The sequence below is a fragment of the Poeciliopsis prolifica genome, unplaced genomic scaffold, assembly GCF_027474105.1.
Source record: "Poeciliopsis prolifica strain line A6 unplaced genomic scaffold, Auburn_PproV2 SCAFFOLD005, whole genome shotgun sequence".
Taxonomy (NCBI): Eukaryota; Metazoa; Chordata; class Actinopteri; order Cyprinodontiformes; family Poeciliidae; genus Poeciliopsis; species Poeciliopsis prolifica.
Genome location: NW_026562380.1, coordinates 6,065,458 through 6,082,087, shown reverse-complemented (window position 1 = coordinate 6,082,087; position 16,630 = coordinate 6,065,458). Strand labels below are relative to the sequence as shown.

General features: G+C 37.0%; 1 protein-coding gene across 1 annotated transcript in view; it reads right to left on the bottom strand.

The window, feature by feature from the left end:
- Nucleotides 1-222: 222 nt before the first annotated feature.
- The window catches only part of kcnk12 (potassium channel, subfamily K, member 12), a 28,456-nt gene continuing 12,048 nt past the window's right edge, over nucleotides 223-16,630 (bottom strand). The window contains exon 2 of the mRNA XM_055029338.1: nucleotides 223-1,231. Coding sequence (XP_054885313.1) covers nucleotides 339-1,231 — 893 coding nt within the window. The 3' untranslated portion in view covers nucleotides 223-338. The remainder of the gene's footprint in view (nucleotides 1,232-16,630) is intronic.

The window sequence follows — 16,630 nt, the reverse complement described above, 5'->3', positions numbered from 1 at the left end:
AACTGTGCAGTTTGCTTCACTTGGCTTCTGTTCAGCTCAATGATTCAGCCATAAAAAGTCTGATGAGCTGACCAACTGCACCAAGGGATTCCAGCCAAGCTCTTTAGTGACTTGTTTTATTTCAGGGCTTTCGGTCTAGAATATGGTCACCATGCTTTAAGATCAGCTTTGTGATTCTCTCTTCATGCCGCCAACCTCACCGCGAGTTTGTAATCCAAGTCAGGAGTAAAAACGATATAGCTCATGCATAACAAGTTATCCTTTCATTAGCATGTCAAAGTTCTATAGTGAGGCTTGAGAGGAGCGTGAATGCTTTGTTTTCAGCCTCTCTGTGGTTTCTACCTGGAGTTACTTGTCTCTGCCAGTCTGTTGTTCATGATGCCCAGAGCCCCGACTCCCCCAGAGAAGCCGTTATGGCGGGAGCTGCCGCAGACCGTCCTGGGGTATCCGTTGGCAGATTCAGACAGCTGCTTCTGCATGATCGCCAGTGACACCTTGTTCGATGCCGCCAGGTCCTTCATGGAGATCATTTCCCCTGATAGTCTCCGTCCCTCAGTGTCGCTATCGCAAGGCCCGTCTGATTCTGGCTGATGGTTGAAGCGACCCTTACGACCCCTGGAGCCCGGGCGGATGGCATTTCGCCTCCCCAGGAAGGCGTTGGCCTTATTACAACGTTGGCAAAACAAACAGCTCATTTTCTCCAGCATCCAGTTGAGCACCTGCTTGATGACGATGGAAATGACGTTGAAGAGCGAGTAGATGCAGCAGACACCCATTAACATGAAGAAGAAGTTGGCCACCCTGTAGAGGCTTTGGTATCCGTAAGAGGCGTCCTGGCTGCTGACGAAGTCTCCGAAGCCAATGGTGCTGAAGGTGACGAAGCAGAAGTAGAGCGAGTCTAAGTAGGCCCAGCCCTCCACTGGGCTGTACATGGCCGACGCGCAGCAGGAAATGGTAATGGCCGACAATCCCAGAATCAGCATCACGTGATAGACAGAGGGCTTCCATCCCGGGAGAGAGTAGGCCGAGAAGTCATGTCGGATCCCCGGCGGAAGGAGACCGCTGTTCCTGATTCTCCTCTCCCTCACAGCCTTCATCACTACAGCCAGCAGAGTGATGATGCGCTCCAGGAAAAGGTTAAAGAAGAGGATAGTGGCAGCACAGCCCAGAAGTCCGTAAAATATAAGGAACACCTTCCCTGCAATTGTCACGGGCGTCGTCATCCCAAACCCTGCAGAGACATAAAGATATCATGCAGTTAGTTTCAAAACTGAGGCAGAACACTTCTTTTCTTTAGATTTGGGAACAGATTAAATCAAGAGGGGTGTCCAGATTTGAGCAAGAGGATTGTGTTGAGAATGCTGCATTTCAATGTAGGAAAAAATCTATTTAAGTCTTGAATGTGATATTTACCTAACTATGAATCCAATGTTATTTCCAATAGACTACACAAGAAGAAATAAAAGCATAAAAAAACAAGTTTATGTTATGACACTGACCTTCTTAGTTAAATACAAATTAAAAAATATATATCTTTTTGAGATATACATCAGTTTCAGTCATATTAATTTTGAGACATCGATTTGTTGAAAACAGCAACTAAATTCCTATTGTCTGCCTTGTTGTCAGAGTTGAACCAATCTGCTGCCCATTGGCGAATGATCAGACACCAGATCGTCTCAAAGTTTGGCAGAAGGAATTAATTCAACTAGTTTGTGTTTCATTTCAGCACTTAAATGGTTAAGATAGCTTGACAAACTAAAATTTTTTGAATGTCATCTGTATAAAGGTGATATAATGGATCTTTCTAATAATTTGTCCAAGGTCATGGCAAAAAAATAAGGGAATCAAAAGAGAGCCTTGGGAAACCCCACATATGATGGAGTCCAAACAGAAATTTCAGTGTCTTTTCAAAGAAAACTGATGATTTTCCTGAAAATGTACATTATCTTTGTTGTGCAATATAGTGCATATAAATAGATGAGCTAAGAATTTAATTTGTGAATGTGTTTTATCTCAGCAGCAGTTATTTCACTTCTCAGTGCCTTCTGAGCAGCTGTCTCAGTTTTACTCGAGCGTTAAAGCGTCTTTTAGATCTCTCTGTCTTTGCTGCGTGGCCAGGAATGATTACTCTGTAAGGTTTGATGCCATGCTAATGAAAAACGGGGATGGACAATATCAAATACCATATATTATCTCAGCCATTCAATTGCCACAATTATAAAACAAACCACTATATATATTTTCTTGACTGAAATAAATCAGCTGAGCTTATTTCAACTGAATGTACTAAACATTAAAAAAATAGGAATGGCTATTAAAAAAAAAGAATAATGGTGCAGAAATCATAAACCTTTCAAGATCCAAAACCCACTTTGGATCCATTTGTGGGAGTCACAGTTTCATAGCATAGCGTATATTAATAATAAATTACATTAATGAACTGTCCCTTCCACACATATTGGCTCTCCTGATAAAGATGTGTAAAAAGCCTTTAAATGAATCAATTTCTTACTGCAGTAGTAAAACTTTACACTGAAAATGTTAGAAAAAGTCAAATTCTTATTTCAAATACATTAATTTGGCTTAGAAAAAGGATCATTCTGAGATTAATGGTTCATAAAAAAAACATATGTGTGATGCCACATTGATTGATAGCTGTATTATTTTAATACTTTGTATGTCTGCAGTACCAAAAGAACAGGATCTTCTCCTATAACATTTTGCCAACAATATCTTTCTTATTTACTGGACCCACTTCTTCTCACTGTTCCTGGTGGCAAGGTAAAACTTTGTATTTTTTCTCATGACTGCCACTATCAGAGTTTTCAGGCAAGCAGTGATTTTATGCAGTTGGACACACATCTGCATCATTTGAACAAGTTATCTTGTCTTTCCCATTTTGTATGATGAAGGTCCAGAAGTTATAGGATGCTAATTAAAAGCTCAAACACACTGTGATCAACTTTAAAATGAAGGAATAATTATAAACATTTAAAGATATGTTACAGGAGTCATTTAGTTATATTTTTATAGTGTGTAATCATGCTACCGCAATAAAATATTAATCAATTGTTTTTATTATTTGAATTGATTTTATTTCAACATTTTTTTTAAGCATCTTTATCTGAATTGCCAACAAGCATAAACTGTGTTTTCTCTTTCAAGTCATTCATTAGGCTCCACATGCTATCTTCTAAGCTTTAGCTCCATATTTTATATTTTATGTTTATGACTGACCATCAAAGCACATATCTCCCATTAACTATTAGAATTACGTGATTGGTGGTTTCTGATCCAGGCTCAATGTCAGGACACATTAAGAACAAACAACCAGATACACAGGGATTTATACTATGTTATGTCACATATCAACAAAGTAACAGATGTTATTTTTGTCAACAAATAAAATCGTGCTCAAATATCAGCAAGTTCACTTTCGGGGCAAGGTTAATAGATTTTTCCATCAACCGTTTCAGTCTCCTCAGAGCATTAGGCCAGATCGTTTTCCTCCTTTTTTCCTCCAACCATCCTTGTCAGGTAATAAATGACATCAATAGCATGACAATACTTCTTTTATGATGGCCAAAATGGCTTTTTTGACCTTATCTCTGGCCGTGAAAACCACTCCGAAGCACGTCTTCTGTTGACATGCCAGCTCATTTAGATCAATTTTGATTGATACAGATTGTTTTATAGACAAAAAGGAACACGGCTCGCTCACGTGTACAAAAACCAAACAAGAGACGACTTTTGTACGTTACAGATGCTGAAATGCCTGCTTTTATGACAGTGACAAAGTTCACCAGCAGACATCGGGAAAACTCCAGGGTGCAGAAGGGCGAAGGGTTCTGGTCACCCAAATTGAGCCCTTCAGTGAAATCCTACTTCAGTGTTTTGTAGTTAATTAATTAGCAGTGCAAGACTCTTTAACCTGCTTGAATCAGTGGGAAAACAGATTACCTCTTCTTCGAGCTTGCAGAGACAGCCTTCCGCACCGTCTCTCATTACCAAGTAAATTACCTAAGAGAGGAAAAGGCACCAGGCATTGATTCGGTGTAGCATTTCAGACCATTACTCCAGACCACTGTGTCAAGACACATTAGGGGATAACATCCAATAATAGAAAGCAAAGCCCCAACTAAGCAAACACAAGCTTATTTGTTCACAAAGACTTATTTATTTATACAATAAAGCTCTTAAATAAAGGCTACAACTGAAGCCAGTGGGAGGGAAATGGAGGAGCTGACCTCAGCGAACGAGTTGAGATGAGTTATTTCATCCAGTGGAACTTGATAACGCAGAAAATTATATGTGTGCTAATCCGATTCAGTCGGAGCCCTGGGAGAATATTTATTCATTAACATTAAATAAAGTATTATCGACTCAACATGGAAAATGACGCTATGCCTCAGTGGCTGCACACATAATTACACACTAGAGCTTCAAGAAGGAGGAGAGTTATTTAGACGGTGTCATTCATAACCATTAATTACGATTTGACAGTTTTTAGCAAAGGTCTGTGGTAAAGGTTTCTGCAATCTGAGGCGGGGGAATTTGAAATAGGGAAATTAATAGATGTTAGAAGAACATGATTTTATGTGTCTTTTAATGACAGACACATTTCATCAACAACAACTGCTTTTCTGCAGGTCAATTAAAAATGTCCTTGTAGATCAATGGGTCAAGTCAAAACAATGTCTTATTCCTGCAGGTGGATATTCAAATATGTGAGGCATAGGACATTGCGAGGCTGCAATGTCCATTTCTTTTCTCTTGGCAGTAAAAAGGCTACATTTGTTTATTTCTATCTGTTTCATGAAATAAAATCAGTAAACCTTATCGATTCATAATCAATCTTAAGAGAGAGAAAAAGGCAAAAGTGTTACTCGGTTTTTCTCAAAGAGAGGCAAAGGTCTGTGGTAAAAGTTTTTGGTGGCCTTTATTATTTCTTTCAATTTTCTTTGATTTTTCTCTGATTTTCATTAATTGATGCAAGTTGATTTTTAAGTCCTGATTCTATTAGTGATTAGCTCTCAGTGGTTCTTGTCATAATCTTCAATTAAAGTGTTATTGTTTTTTACTGATTCTAAATAAATTAAAAATGAATCCTGCGTTTTTTCATGTAGTAGGCATTGCTTCGAGTGAAGATAAAATTAAAATCTTTATATAGTTGTAGTTTGTCAGACTGATTGATTTATGAACAATAAAATATTCTAAGGTAGCTTAACATCACTACAATAATGGAGCTGTGTCTTTTTAATGTCAACAACATTCAATAAACCCCCAAGGCCTAATCTGTTCAATAGTTTCTGCAGAGCCTAAACATTAAAAATCTTTGTATGACAGCCTTACATTTTTCATAAATCCCTCTGGATTCAGAAGGCGTCTTAATTCAAAGCCTCAGGTTATCATAACGGGTCGATACTAGACTGTGGTGGATCAAGCATTTAGGATGGATTTTACTGCCAGTGATCAAGTGTAAATCACCTGGGCTCTACAATTATCACATAACACAATCTAAAATATACAGCTTTCACTTCAGTGGCAAATTTAAGTGGTACATTATGTTTTATATTAAAGCAGGGGACATGAACAGCGAGGTTAAATTAGAAAGGGTGGTGCTAATAGTGATATTGAACACTCTACATTTCACTCAACTCTAAATAGCAATCAATTAGCAAATTTCATACATATGTGAGAAGAGGAGTGCTGTTCAAACTCTGCAGCATGCAAGGGTTTTTATTGGAGTTTTGGTCAGAGGTTTTCTTATAGCCAAACAGTTTTAATCTAACCAGAGCTACTTATTTTTTAGTAATTTTACTGAAATATCTGTATTTTACACAAGAACATAAACAGCCATCCCAGCTTATTACATCCAAATACTAGACACTCTAAAGATTTTTTAAAATCTTTTAGGCTATTTTATGTTTTCAATTTTTTTCCAAATGCTTCTCACTTTTACAAGTATAATAATTAAAAACTAAGCCAAAAAAAGTGGCTTATTGCAGTTAATTTATGATTAAACTCTGGGAAAGTAGTTTAATAAAGTATTGTCCTGGTTGGTTTGTAATAGTAATTTGTAATCCCTTTTGAGGGCTGCATATATTACATCACCCAAACATGAGCTGACATTTACAGAAGATTGATTTGTTTTTTGCCAAAGCAGAACATTTTTTACTCATTATCTGGGTAACTTTTAAAACTCTCAGCACTGTTTGACAGCCAGCTGGGTTCAGACATAAATGAAGACAGGTTAGAACCAGACTCCTGGTGTGTCTCACAACTCACAGGAAGAATATGCTTGAGCTCATGTTTTGTTTGATAAACACCCGCTTGGCACCATTTACAAATTAATGCTTCCTCGAAGAGGCATATTGATTCACTTTACTAGAATGTTATCCGCCCAAGGTTCTTGCTATAAATCTTTCCGTCTAATGTTAGAGCAGCTTGGCTGTAGGAGAAAGGAGTTCAGTCAAAAAATAAAACAAAGAAAGGAGTAGAAAGGTCAGTTGGAAAAATTAAGATAAAAAAAATGTAATGGGAAACCTTGAGGCATAAGACTCTTACATCCAGATTTAAAAGAAACATTTTTGTTTTTAATCAGTTATCATAAAATAACATTTTTTTAGCTATGAAGGAATACAGGATCACAAAGCACATGGCTTCTTTTTTTTTATAAACAACAAAAACTCAAATATCCCCAGCTCACTGTGTACATCCCTGCAGTAATTGCACTTTTATTAATTTTTCTTCTGTTGTTGCAAATGTGTTTTTCTGTACTGCGATATACTTTATAGGACTAATGTTCAACACACATACGTATTACAAAAACACAAAATCTTACCAAGTATTTTGTCTGCCTTGTGCAAATAAAAAAGATATAGAAACTTGCTTTAAGTAAATAATTCTTCAATATTGTTCAACTTTGATGAAAATAATTAGATCCACTGGGTGATTTTTATCACTTATAACAAGACATGTTTCCCATGTTATGAGTGGAAAAAGTGGAAGCAGCACTTTTTGTCAATTGACAAAAATTATTGATGTAAAACAAACTGCTATATTTAGCTAAAAAGTTACTTGAAAGTTACTTTTTGTCTTTTTTTTCTACAAACAAAAAAATATATTTGCAACATTATAGACAAAAAATTGGTAAGATTTTTTGCAGGGTACTTTGTTGTACATCTTTTGAATACTGATTTCTATTTCTGACAACTGCACAATGATTTTTATGCGGTCTTGCACAGTATTATTATTGTTAATCTTGTTATTAATATGCTATGTGTCTTGATGCTGCTGATGCACCTGAATTTCGGCACTGGACAATAAAGGCTGTTTCTATCCTGATCCATAGACTCCAAAATCAGGCTCCCAATAAAACCAATTCTGTGCTATCATTCTGAAGAGCCTCAGATTGGCCTGAAACAAGTGGCAGCAGAGACCGCCACGCCTGCCCGCCCCTCTTATGACAAGCAGGAACTGATTAGTCACGAGTGTGGCGCAGCAGGGGTCCGCAGAGAGGACAGAGGGCCCAGGAAGCAGCACCACGGCCAGACCTGCGACACCATCACCGCACCATCTGCTGAGGAGCTGCCAAGTTTACTGACTGCAACAGAAATACACACAGGATGCTGCCAGGTTTACAAATAGCGCATCAAAAAATAGGTCAGTCTGGTTGGAGACTGTATCATATCAATGTATCTGTGAACTGATGGTTATGTTAAATACTGTAGTATAACATGTCTAAAAGCCAGCAGTCAGTGATGTTTCTGCGGGACCCTGCAGCAAATCAATGAGAATTTATCACCCTAAGCGCACACACATAACACACGTTAATGGCATTTGTTACGCTTGTCAAAGCAATTATAATGAGCATGCAGCGATAAGAAATATTGGACCAGCAGGATTATAAAGAAAGTGTGGGAACATTCATTAAAACACGTCGATACAGATATAAATTACCCATGTAGCGCTTTGTGTAGGTTTACATCCTGAAAGCACCAATCAGATCAAAACCTGAAATTCATTGTTTTTTGCAATTTTATAACTACTGAATCCACTTTTTCTTAAAGTATGTTTCAGTGGTTAAAGAAATACAGAAAGAAAGCCTGGAGGACTGATGACTCTGTTGTTGTCCATATTGATTTTTGTTTCTGAGGAAAAAAAAAATCAGCTTTGTTTTTAGATCCAGACCAACATTTATTTCTCAGCGTTTTTCAGTGTATTTTTTTTGTCATTTTGGTAGGAAATAAAGCAGAAACCAATCTGTGAAAAAGTATTCATAGTCACTTTTCACAACTAAACTTCAGCCTTTTATGTTATTCTTTTATGAGACAGACCAAAACAAAGCAATGCATAATTGAAAATGGCAAGGTGGGGAGTAAGATCAAAGTGAGAAATGAGTAAGAGAAAGAAATGATGAATGATTTCTTGTTTCTTTACAAACAAAAATGAAAAATATGTGTTGTGGATCGGTTTTCTGATAACGCAAGAATAAATTTGCAGCAACTAGAAAACCCACACATGCACATAGAGAAGAAAAAAACACAAAAACCCAGAACCTTCTTTCTGCAAGAAAATAGTGTGACCATGCATCCTGCTGACAATCCTGGATGCTTTCTTTTCAATATAACTGAATTTGGGGTAATTTTTAAAATGAGCTCTAGATGCAATGAAGTTGAACGCCTATGAGCATCCCAGTCTAAAGATGTTCAGTCATCAAGAAATTTTGAAGGCAATGTATCCCTTTCCTTCCACTTCACAGATATATACTGCTTAGAGTCATGAAGGTTTGTCACATTCAACCTCAATGAAATAAAAACAGGGTTTTACTGAAGCAAAATGGAAACAATCTTCTAGCATTATGAAGACTATTTTAAGGCACAGTGACTACAAGTTGAAGCAATGATTATGTCTCTCTATTTAATTGTCATCCAGATTTACACCTTCTCTCTAACAGGTATAAACCGTCAGCTTTTCTGCTGGGTATTAGACTTTTCTTGCTCAATCCCCTGTCTGTATTTGAATTAATGCTTAGCTACGCAAAGCTATATAGTTTTACTCCTAACCCAACTTTTAAACCAGCCTCACATGCGCATGATAAGTCTTCAAATTAAGTTAACACATTTTGCAGATGTGATTTTGCAATACCAACACACTTTTCATATTTTTCTCAGATTTTTGACAATTACATGAAAACATTTAAAGCATTTGCCAAAAGGGAAATGAGTGCTTGAAGTTAAGCAACCATGTGAAAAGCGAAAGCACAAAGCCATGAAATTCCGGGCTGTGCAAAAACTTGATCCCCATCAGGGGCTGCAGTATTACTGACAGCTGCAATAATGATCTGGGATCAAACATAGAGAAAATACAGAAAGCTGTCATAGAGAAATGATAAAGATACGCTCTTTTGATCATGATTAGATCAAGCACCGACTTCTCCAGAAACTAAACGTGCCCATTTCTGTGGCAGCCTGAAGGTAGCAGAATATTTTGTACATGTTGCCACAAAAACCAAATATATTTAGCTATACATAATCCTATATGTTTTTTTTCCCCAGAAAGAATGTGAAAAATGATCTAATCTAAACAAATTATATAATCTGAGCAAATGTGATTTATGTATCTGAGGATGGATGATACAGTGCTGGCTCTTTCTTTTGTAACTCAATCATAGTGATGAACCATATTGCAAATTCAAGGTCAAACTCAGACTTGGAGTGTACCTTTTTAACTTTCTCCAGATTTTATCTATTATCAGGTTGGCTTGGTTGAAGCTCATGAAAATTGAAGCAACTCAAGAAAATTTGAAAATTCTTTAAACTAATTTGCATAAACTGTAGCTACATGTCAACATTGATTTTTTTCCCCAAACATAGCCAAGCTCTCACACAAGCAGGAAAAATAGTTGTTAAGGTTATTTATGATCCATTTAGCATGTGATGGTAAATCTAAGGGCTATACAAAACATGTTCAATATATTTTTTTCCCCAAAATATTTTAGGGGAATTTTATCATTTTAAATACAAATAAGCTGCTGCTGGCCACGTCCCCAACTCAACGTTTACACTGATACCTGAAAATAGCTGCAAACAGATGGACAATTATACGGCTGTGCATCTTTGAAAAGCAGAAGTGGAGCCTCCTCCACAACCAACAAGAATGCAGCAAGTGGTTTCTGGTTGGTAAGTCTAACAAAACACTTGTCTTCACCAGCAGACATTATACAGAGCATACAAAGGTAAAATCAGTTGATCAAATGTACTGGAACTCAGACTTGGATTGGTAACGAGGCTAGGCTAGCTCAGTGCCTGTTGAATGTGGCTTAATATTCAGCAGATTGTTTCCAGACACCAAAACACATTAATTTATTGCTAAAAAGACAGTTGAGTGCTTTTTTAAGCACTCGGACTGTTTTTAGAAGCAGTTGATATTCAAATGTGAATTTTGTATAAGAAGTCCCCTTTAATAGAATAGAATAGAATAGAATAGAATAGAATTCAACTTTATTGTCATTGCACTGTCACATGTACAAAGCAATGTGACAGTGCTAACAAATTAGATAAATCTTATTGCCAGCTGATAGAAAGTTTCACTAGAAATGTTTTTTCTGCTTATTGAAAACATTTAAACTTTCATGTCTTTAAGTTATCCATAATAACCATTTTGTATCATAAAAAACCCCATCAATCCAGATCAAAATTTCAATGTTTCTGTCAAAAAAACAACAGTTAATTCACAATCTGCTTCATCTTTGCATAGAGGAGTTTAGGTGTAATACTAAACAGTTTGGGGAGAAAGAAGCATAAGGAATTGGTGTGTCCTCTAAAATGAAATTGGTCTCGCTTGAAGAGCTGGGTCTGTAGAAACTGAACGTAGGCGAACGCGTCTTAGCAAGTCAAGGCAGATTTATGACCTGCTGCAAAGGAGCGCAGAGGTGTGCACAGTGTCCTGTACAGGAGTATGATGGGGATTTATTGAACATTCTCCAACACTTTCTCCCTCACACACACGCACACACACACACACACGCATACGCGCACACACACACTCATAAATGGAGAGTTGAACTTACAGATCACTTCAGGAAACACTCAGAAAAGAGTAAACATTGGGACAATGGAGAGAGAGTGACTGTGAACTTTATTTCCACAAATTTAATTGTTGTCTCAATTAAAATAACCAGCCCCTGGTACCGCTGCATAAGACCCCCATCATTCCTACCTCTCTTTTTTTATCTTTCATAAAAATATACACAAATCAAATCCAAGGGGTGGGGGGAGGTTATTAGCAACAACATAAAATTTCCAGCTAAAATTCTGTAAAACAAAACTAAAGGTGTCCAAAAAGGGAGCAGGAAGAAGCAATGGCTTATCCAGTCTGTGAATCTTCATACAAGTTCTAAATCAAACTAGTGATCCAATATACATGCATATGTGAATGTATGCACAAATGCATTGCTTCGCAAACCTACATAATGCATTAATGTATCAGAAGATGCACATTTAATTTGCTCATTATACATAACTTAGAAACAACTGAATATTTTATCTCATCTCACTTTTTTTATGTTTCTCAAGAATGTGTCATCCCCTGTCTTCCTGGAAAAAAAAAGAAAAAGTAAATACATATTTTGTGAAACTGTGGCTCAGCTGTGTCGACTTTGGTAAAGATTGATAGCAACAGGAGAGTCTAGAGTTTTGTCATGGGGTCTCCACTGGGCGCTTTCATTTAAAACTACTGCAGGAGAATGAGATGGAGCACCAGACAGGATTAGCTGAGATATTCTGAAAATCCATCTCTTTCTCAGCCTCAGCATCGCCTTCCTCACTTCCTGCTCCAGAGCCTCAGCCTCACACTCAGAAGGATTTCTTTTTAATTGAGCTTTTCATTTCATTTCACCGCTTAGCCACCGTTTGTCTCGATAAACATTATTTCCTGCTTTAATTTGCTTGCTGTTCTCCTCACATGCTCTCTGTTTCAGTGTCACTCCAGGTTTCTATTTGTGTTTGAAAACAACAGAATTTTTTTTTTAGGGTTTTTAGTTTTTTTATTTTGAAGCCCTGCCTTTTATTTGTCCCTGTCTGCAGTGTAATTATCTCTTTGTAGGTTTATTAGACCTGTTTGAGTCATGCAGCTTTCTTCTGTGCTGCAACTGGGGACATTAATCAAACTTTTCATCACAAAAAAAGTCTATTTTTCAAATCACTCCAGAGGTTTCTAAATCTCAAATTTTCCAAGAAGTTACAGCAAATACAGCAGTCACAATTATACAGCTAATGATGCTAGTTTTATTACGGCTGGTGCTCTGTGTTGGAGTCATATTCATGTCATTTCTTTTCATTTAACAAAGAAAGCAAAACACGGCCTGGGATATTGCTAATTTTATTCTGGGTTTAGTTATAAGCAATAAATCTAACACTGCAAAATGCAAAATAAAACTGTATGTGGGTTGCTTTGGTGAACGACGGGTAATAAGTTGAAGATGAACTCCTACATTACATTTTGCTGTGGGTCCCATATGATTCAGCTCTGGCAAAAAGTTGAGAAAGACACAGAAATTTAGTTTTAGAGCTTTATAGGTAATCTTGAAGTGAGCAACGTCAACAAATCTTGAAATTTGTTCAGCCTAAACATAAGTGCAAACTGGAAGATTGTCATTATTTGGAAGCGTTTGTACAGATCATTACCAGATGTGTTGCCCAATTATTGCTCTATTTGCCCATTTAGATTCTATAATTACTCATATCACCAGTTAGGATTTTTAGTGTAACTTACCACACAGCTAGTGTGGTAAGTTATTGGCACAAATTTATTCAGCCTATGTGAGAAAAGAGCAAATCAATGTTAACGTTTGAAATACAGCGATTTGCATTAGACATGCAGAATATGAGAGGTAACACATTAGAGTTATATTCACAAACATAGCTGCCCGTCGACTCAACACATTTGGTTGTCTAATTTCTGACACAGTAACAATGACTTGTCAGTGAACTTGAACCTTCCTTTGCGTCCTATAATGTCTGGGGTTGACACTTAAATAGCACAAATCTGTTGTTTACATTATGAGTAACACTTGCTGTAAATGTAGTTACCATGTTAAGCTGTTGCTTAAAGTTAAACCTAATGATGCTGAATTGGTAAAATTACCTAAATAACCATAGCTGAATTGTTATTTTTCCGTTAAGCTCTAACTTGTGGCCAGTAAAAGTAATTGTGGGTGAGCTCAGACTTCCTCTGATTTCATTTCATAATAGAAAGTGCTGAGTGGAGCAGCTTTAAGATAGATATAATATGCATTTTACCAAAAATTAGACTCATCTTTACAGAACGTCTGTGCTGCATAGCTGGTGTTTAGCTCAACGTAAATTGCCAAATTGCCAGTGAGACCATTTTTATGCTGAGCATCTGGATTGTGCACTTTCTAAAATGACCTGTGGTGCCTTTCATGTGACTGAAGGCCCTCTGTTTTCCATTTTTAACAGTGACATTTCCACTGAGCCTGTGATTTCACCCAGCAGTAAGAAGAGATCTAAAGAAAGGGGGTGAGAGGGGAGGTAGTAGACGGCAGCCAAAACTGGGAAGAAAAAAAGTTTTATTGACCGACTCACATCAGTCCTTTGAGGTGATTGTCATTCTGTGTGGCATAGCCAGGCAGATTCAAAACATGTGGCTTCCAAGCAGTTAAAAGGACAAATCATAAGTTCTAGTGTGGTAATTTCAAGCAGACTAGGGATAGCTGCTAAAGAGGAGTCAGCAGAGTCTGGCAGCAACGTGAGAGACAGACCACAAACACGATGAATTCACTTTCACAGGTTGCAAACAGGTCCCACCCACCTCCTGGTAGCGCATGTACCCACAGTAACAACAACACAGATGGTTTTTTTCTCAGCAAGGCCGCACACATCAATTAATATAAATGAGAACACCACCTCGCTGTGAAAACACAGCTCGCCGTCAAAGAGTTAGCCATCTACTACATGGTTTCTCGCACAGCTTAAATGCCAGATGCACGCTCCACCAGCCTGAGGTGATACCGTCTCGTAACCTCAGTGCCACGTGGATTTACAAAGCACAGGACAGGGGAGGCCTTTAATGTGCGATTCTCTTCTAGATACGCAGGGCCCTGTCAGGCATGTAATAGTCTCACCGACCTCACTGGGGAGGGTCAATAAAGTTCAGCTGCAAAATCAGCGGTTTTTGAAAGTGACTCAAAAAAGAATCAGAAAGAAATATTGACTTTCTGATATGAGAATAAGCATGAAATGACTTTATGAAATACACAGCAGTCATAAGAGACTGCAGATTTATTTTCAAGCTAGTTGTTAGTTTATTTTTACTTTTTTCTGTGCTGCAAAAACACAAAATCTTACCAAGCATTTTTGGTCTAGTTTCTAGTGCAAATATCTTTGTACATTTGAAATAGCACAAAAGTAACTTACAAGTAAGTCTTCAGCAAAATATAGTTTGTTTTAAGTAAATGTTTCTAAAATTAATTTTAGAATTGCTATTTTCACTGGCAGATTACTTCACTTAAAACAAGAAATTTTTCTCAAGTTAAAAGTGAAATAATTCATCAGGGTTATTTCACTTATTTGCTCAAGAAACTGGCTCTAGAAACTGGACCAAAAAATACTTGGTAATACTTTGTGTCTTTGCAGTAAATAAACATTGTTAGCTAAGGCCTGCTTCTCATTATAAAGAAAATGAGGGAAGTTTAATAAGCTGACAATATATGCTTTTTGGGGGTTTTTTGTTGTAATTTCTGAAAGATGTTGTAGTGGTAAAAGCTTCTTTTAAATTGCCAAGCAGCAATCTCCTCATGCACCTTCTCAACATTAATTGCCTATTACTGTAAGCCTGGCATTAAGTCAAATTGTGAACTGACATTTATAATCAAAAAACAACGATAATATGGAAGGACAGAACTCTGATTTATTTTTTGGGCATTATTTTTTGTCATAAAGCTATTAGGGAGCCTTGTCGAAGCTTTATCGCAGCACTGCAGACCATACTTCAATAAGAAAAGAGCTTCCTGGACAAAGACGACGTTTAGACCCAGTGGCTCCCACTTTGTTCACTTTAAACCCCTCCTCCAAAAAATAACTGGATATTTAGATCCCTTTAAAGACCGCTGCTTCAGAAGAAATGTTTGGATGTTAATGAATGTGTTTTCTACAAAACACCCATTATGAATGACAGTAATTATTTTCCTCATGTAAGCATATCGGGTCAACTCCCAGGTCATGTTGTTCATTAACTTTTGTTCAAATTATTGTTGTTGATAACTGGTGATTTTTTCTGGAGGACTTTGCTTTTTTTCTCTTGCTGTTTTCAGGTTTATGTTTTTTTCTGCCTTTTTCTTTTCCAAAAAGTATTCCTGGTCCGCTGATGCTGTTGTTACACCGTGTCTCGTTCCTGTCCTGGTCTCTCATACTGAGTCTGTCTCAGCTGGAGGTTTCTTCCTGTTACAAGGAAATGGTTGCTTGCCACTGTCGCCACATGCTTGCTCAGGATAAAGTGTTGCAGAAAAACCAATGGCGAGATGCGATCAGTTGGAATTTTTACATGTTTTCTTGAAATTATCTGATTGGAACTTACTATATTTTCGATTGAAGTGCCATTCAATATACATGTGATTTCATTTGGTTGTTTTGTTTTCTTTGTTTTTACATGATGATATAAAGCCATCATCATTGGAAAGGCAACAAGCATCTTTTTTACAATATAGAAAAATATGTAAAGTGAAATAAACTGTGGAGAAAAATGTGTTTTTGTTTCATTCATACATTTTCTCCTGTTTTCACCCCAGCCATGTGAAAACGCTGCAAAAGCTCAATGTCTGCAGCGTTACCTAATCTCACTGTGTTTAGTTAATATGACTCTCCCTTTTGACACTGTGTGGAATAAAAACAAATGTTTGTGATTCTCAATTTTAGAAAGGGAGGAAACAGTCCCTTTGAAAGCATACATGGAGATCTTAAATAAAACAGTAAGGCAGCTAATTTAGGATTAGGTTATGGACAATCAGCTTGTGACTGAAAGTATCATTTTTAATATCGCAGGGCAAAGGAGGTGGTGCATGTAATTAGTACAAGGAGTCTGTCTGCGACTCTTTATGTGACTGATGTTCTGTGGAAATTGGTGTTTGGCTCCAACAGGAAGTTATAAACCCCCCAAAATAAAACAATCTATTACTTTGTTGTGTGCAGAGACATTTTGGTGCTGTCCATGGTGCTGCAAAAGAAGATGTATGTTTAAGCTAGTATTTCTGCAATCTAAATTTTGTACCCCCAGTAAAACTACAAAGCTACAGAATTTGCTTACATTTAGTTTATTCTGATTGTAGTAAAATTTAATGTAATTATTTAATCAGGTTAATATGACTGCATTTCTAATTGAGTTTAACTTGATTTGCGCTCGTTCTTTTTTTTTCCATGTATAGCATTGAAAACATCCAATACATGTTTCTGTTTATTATTTTAAGGTGCAAGCACAATCCAAAGATTCAACAGACATCTTATCAGTTATTTCTCCTCCTCTTGTCACTCTCATGTTATTATTTGTCACTCTGAAAGGTTTTGACTGCGCTTAGTCTAAACCAGACCTCATTTAAAGCAAAACAAAT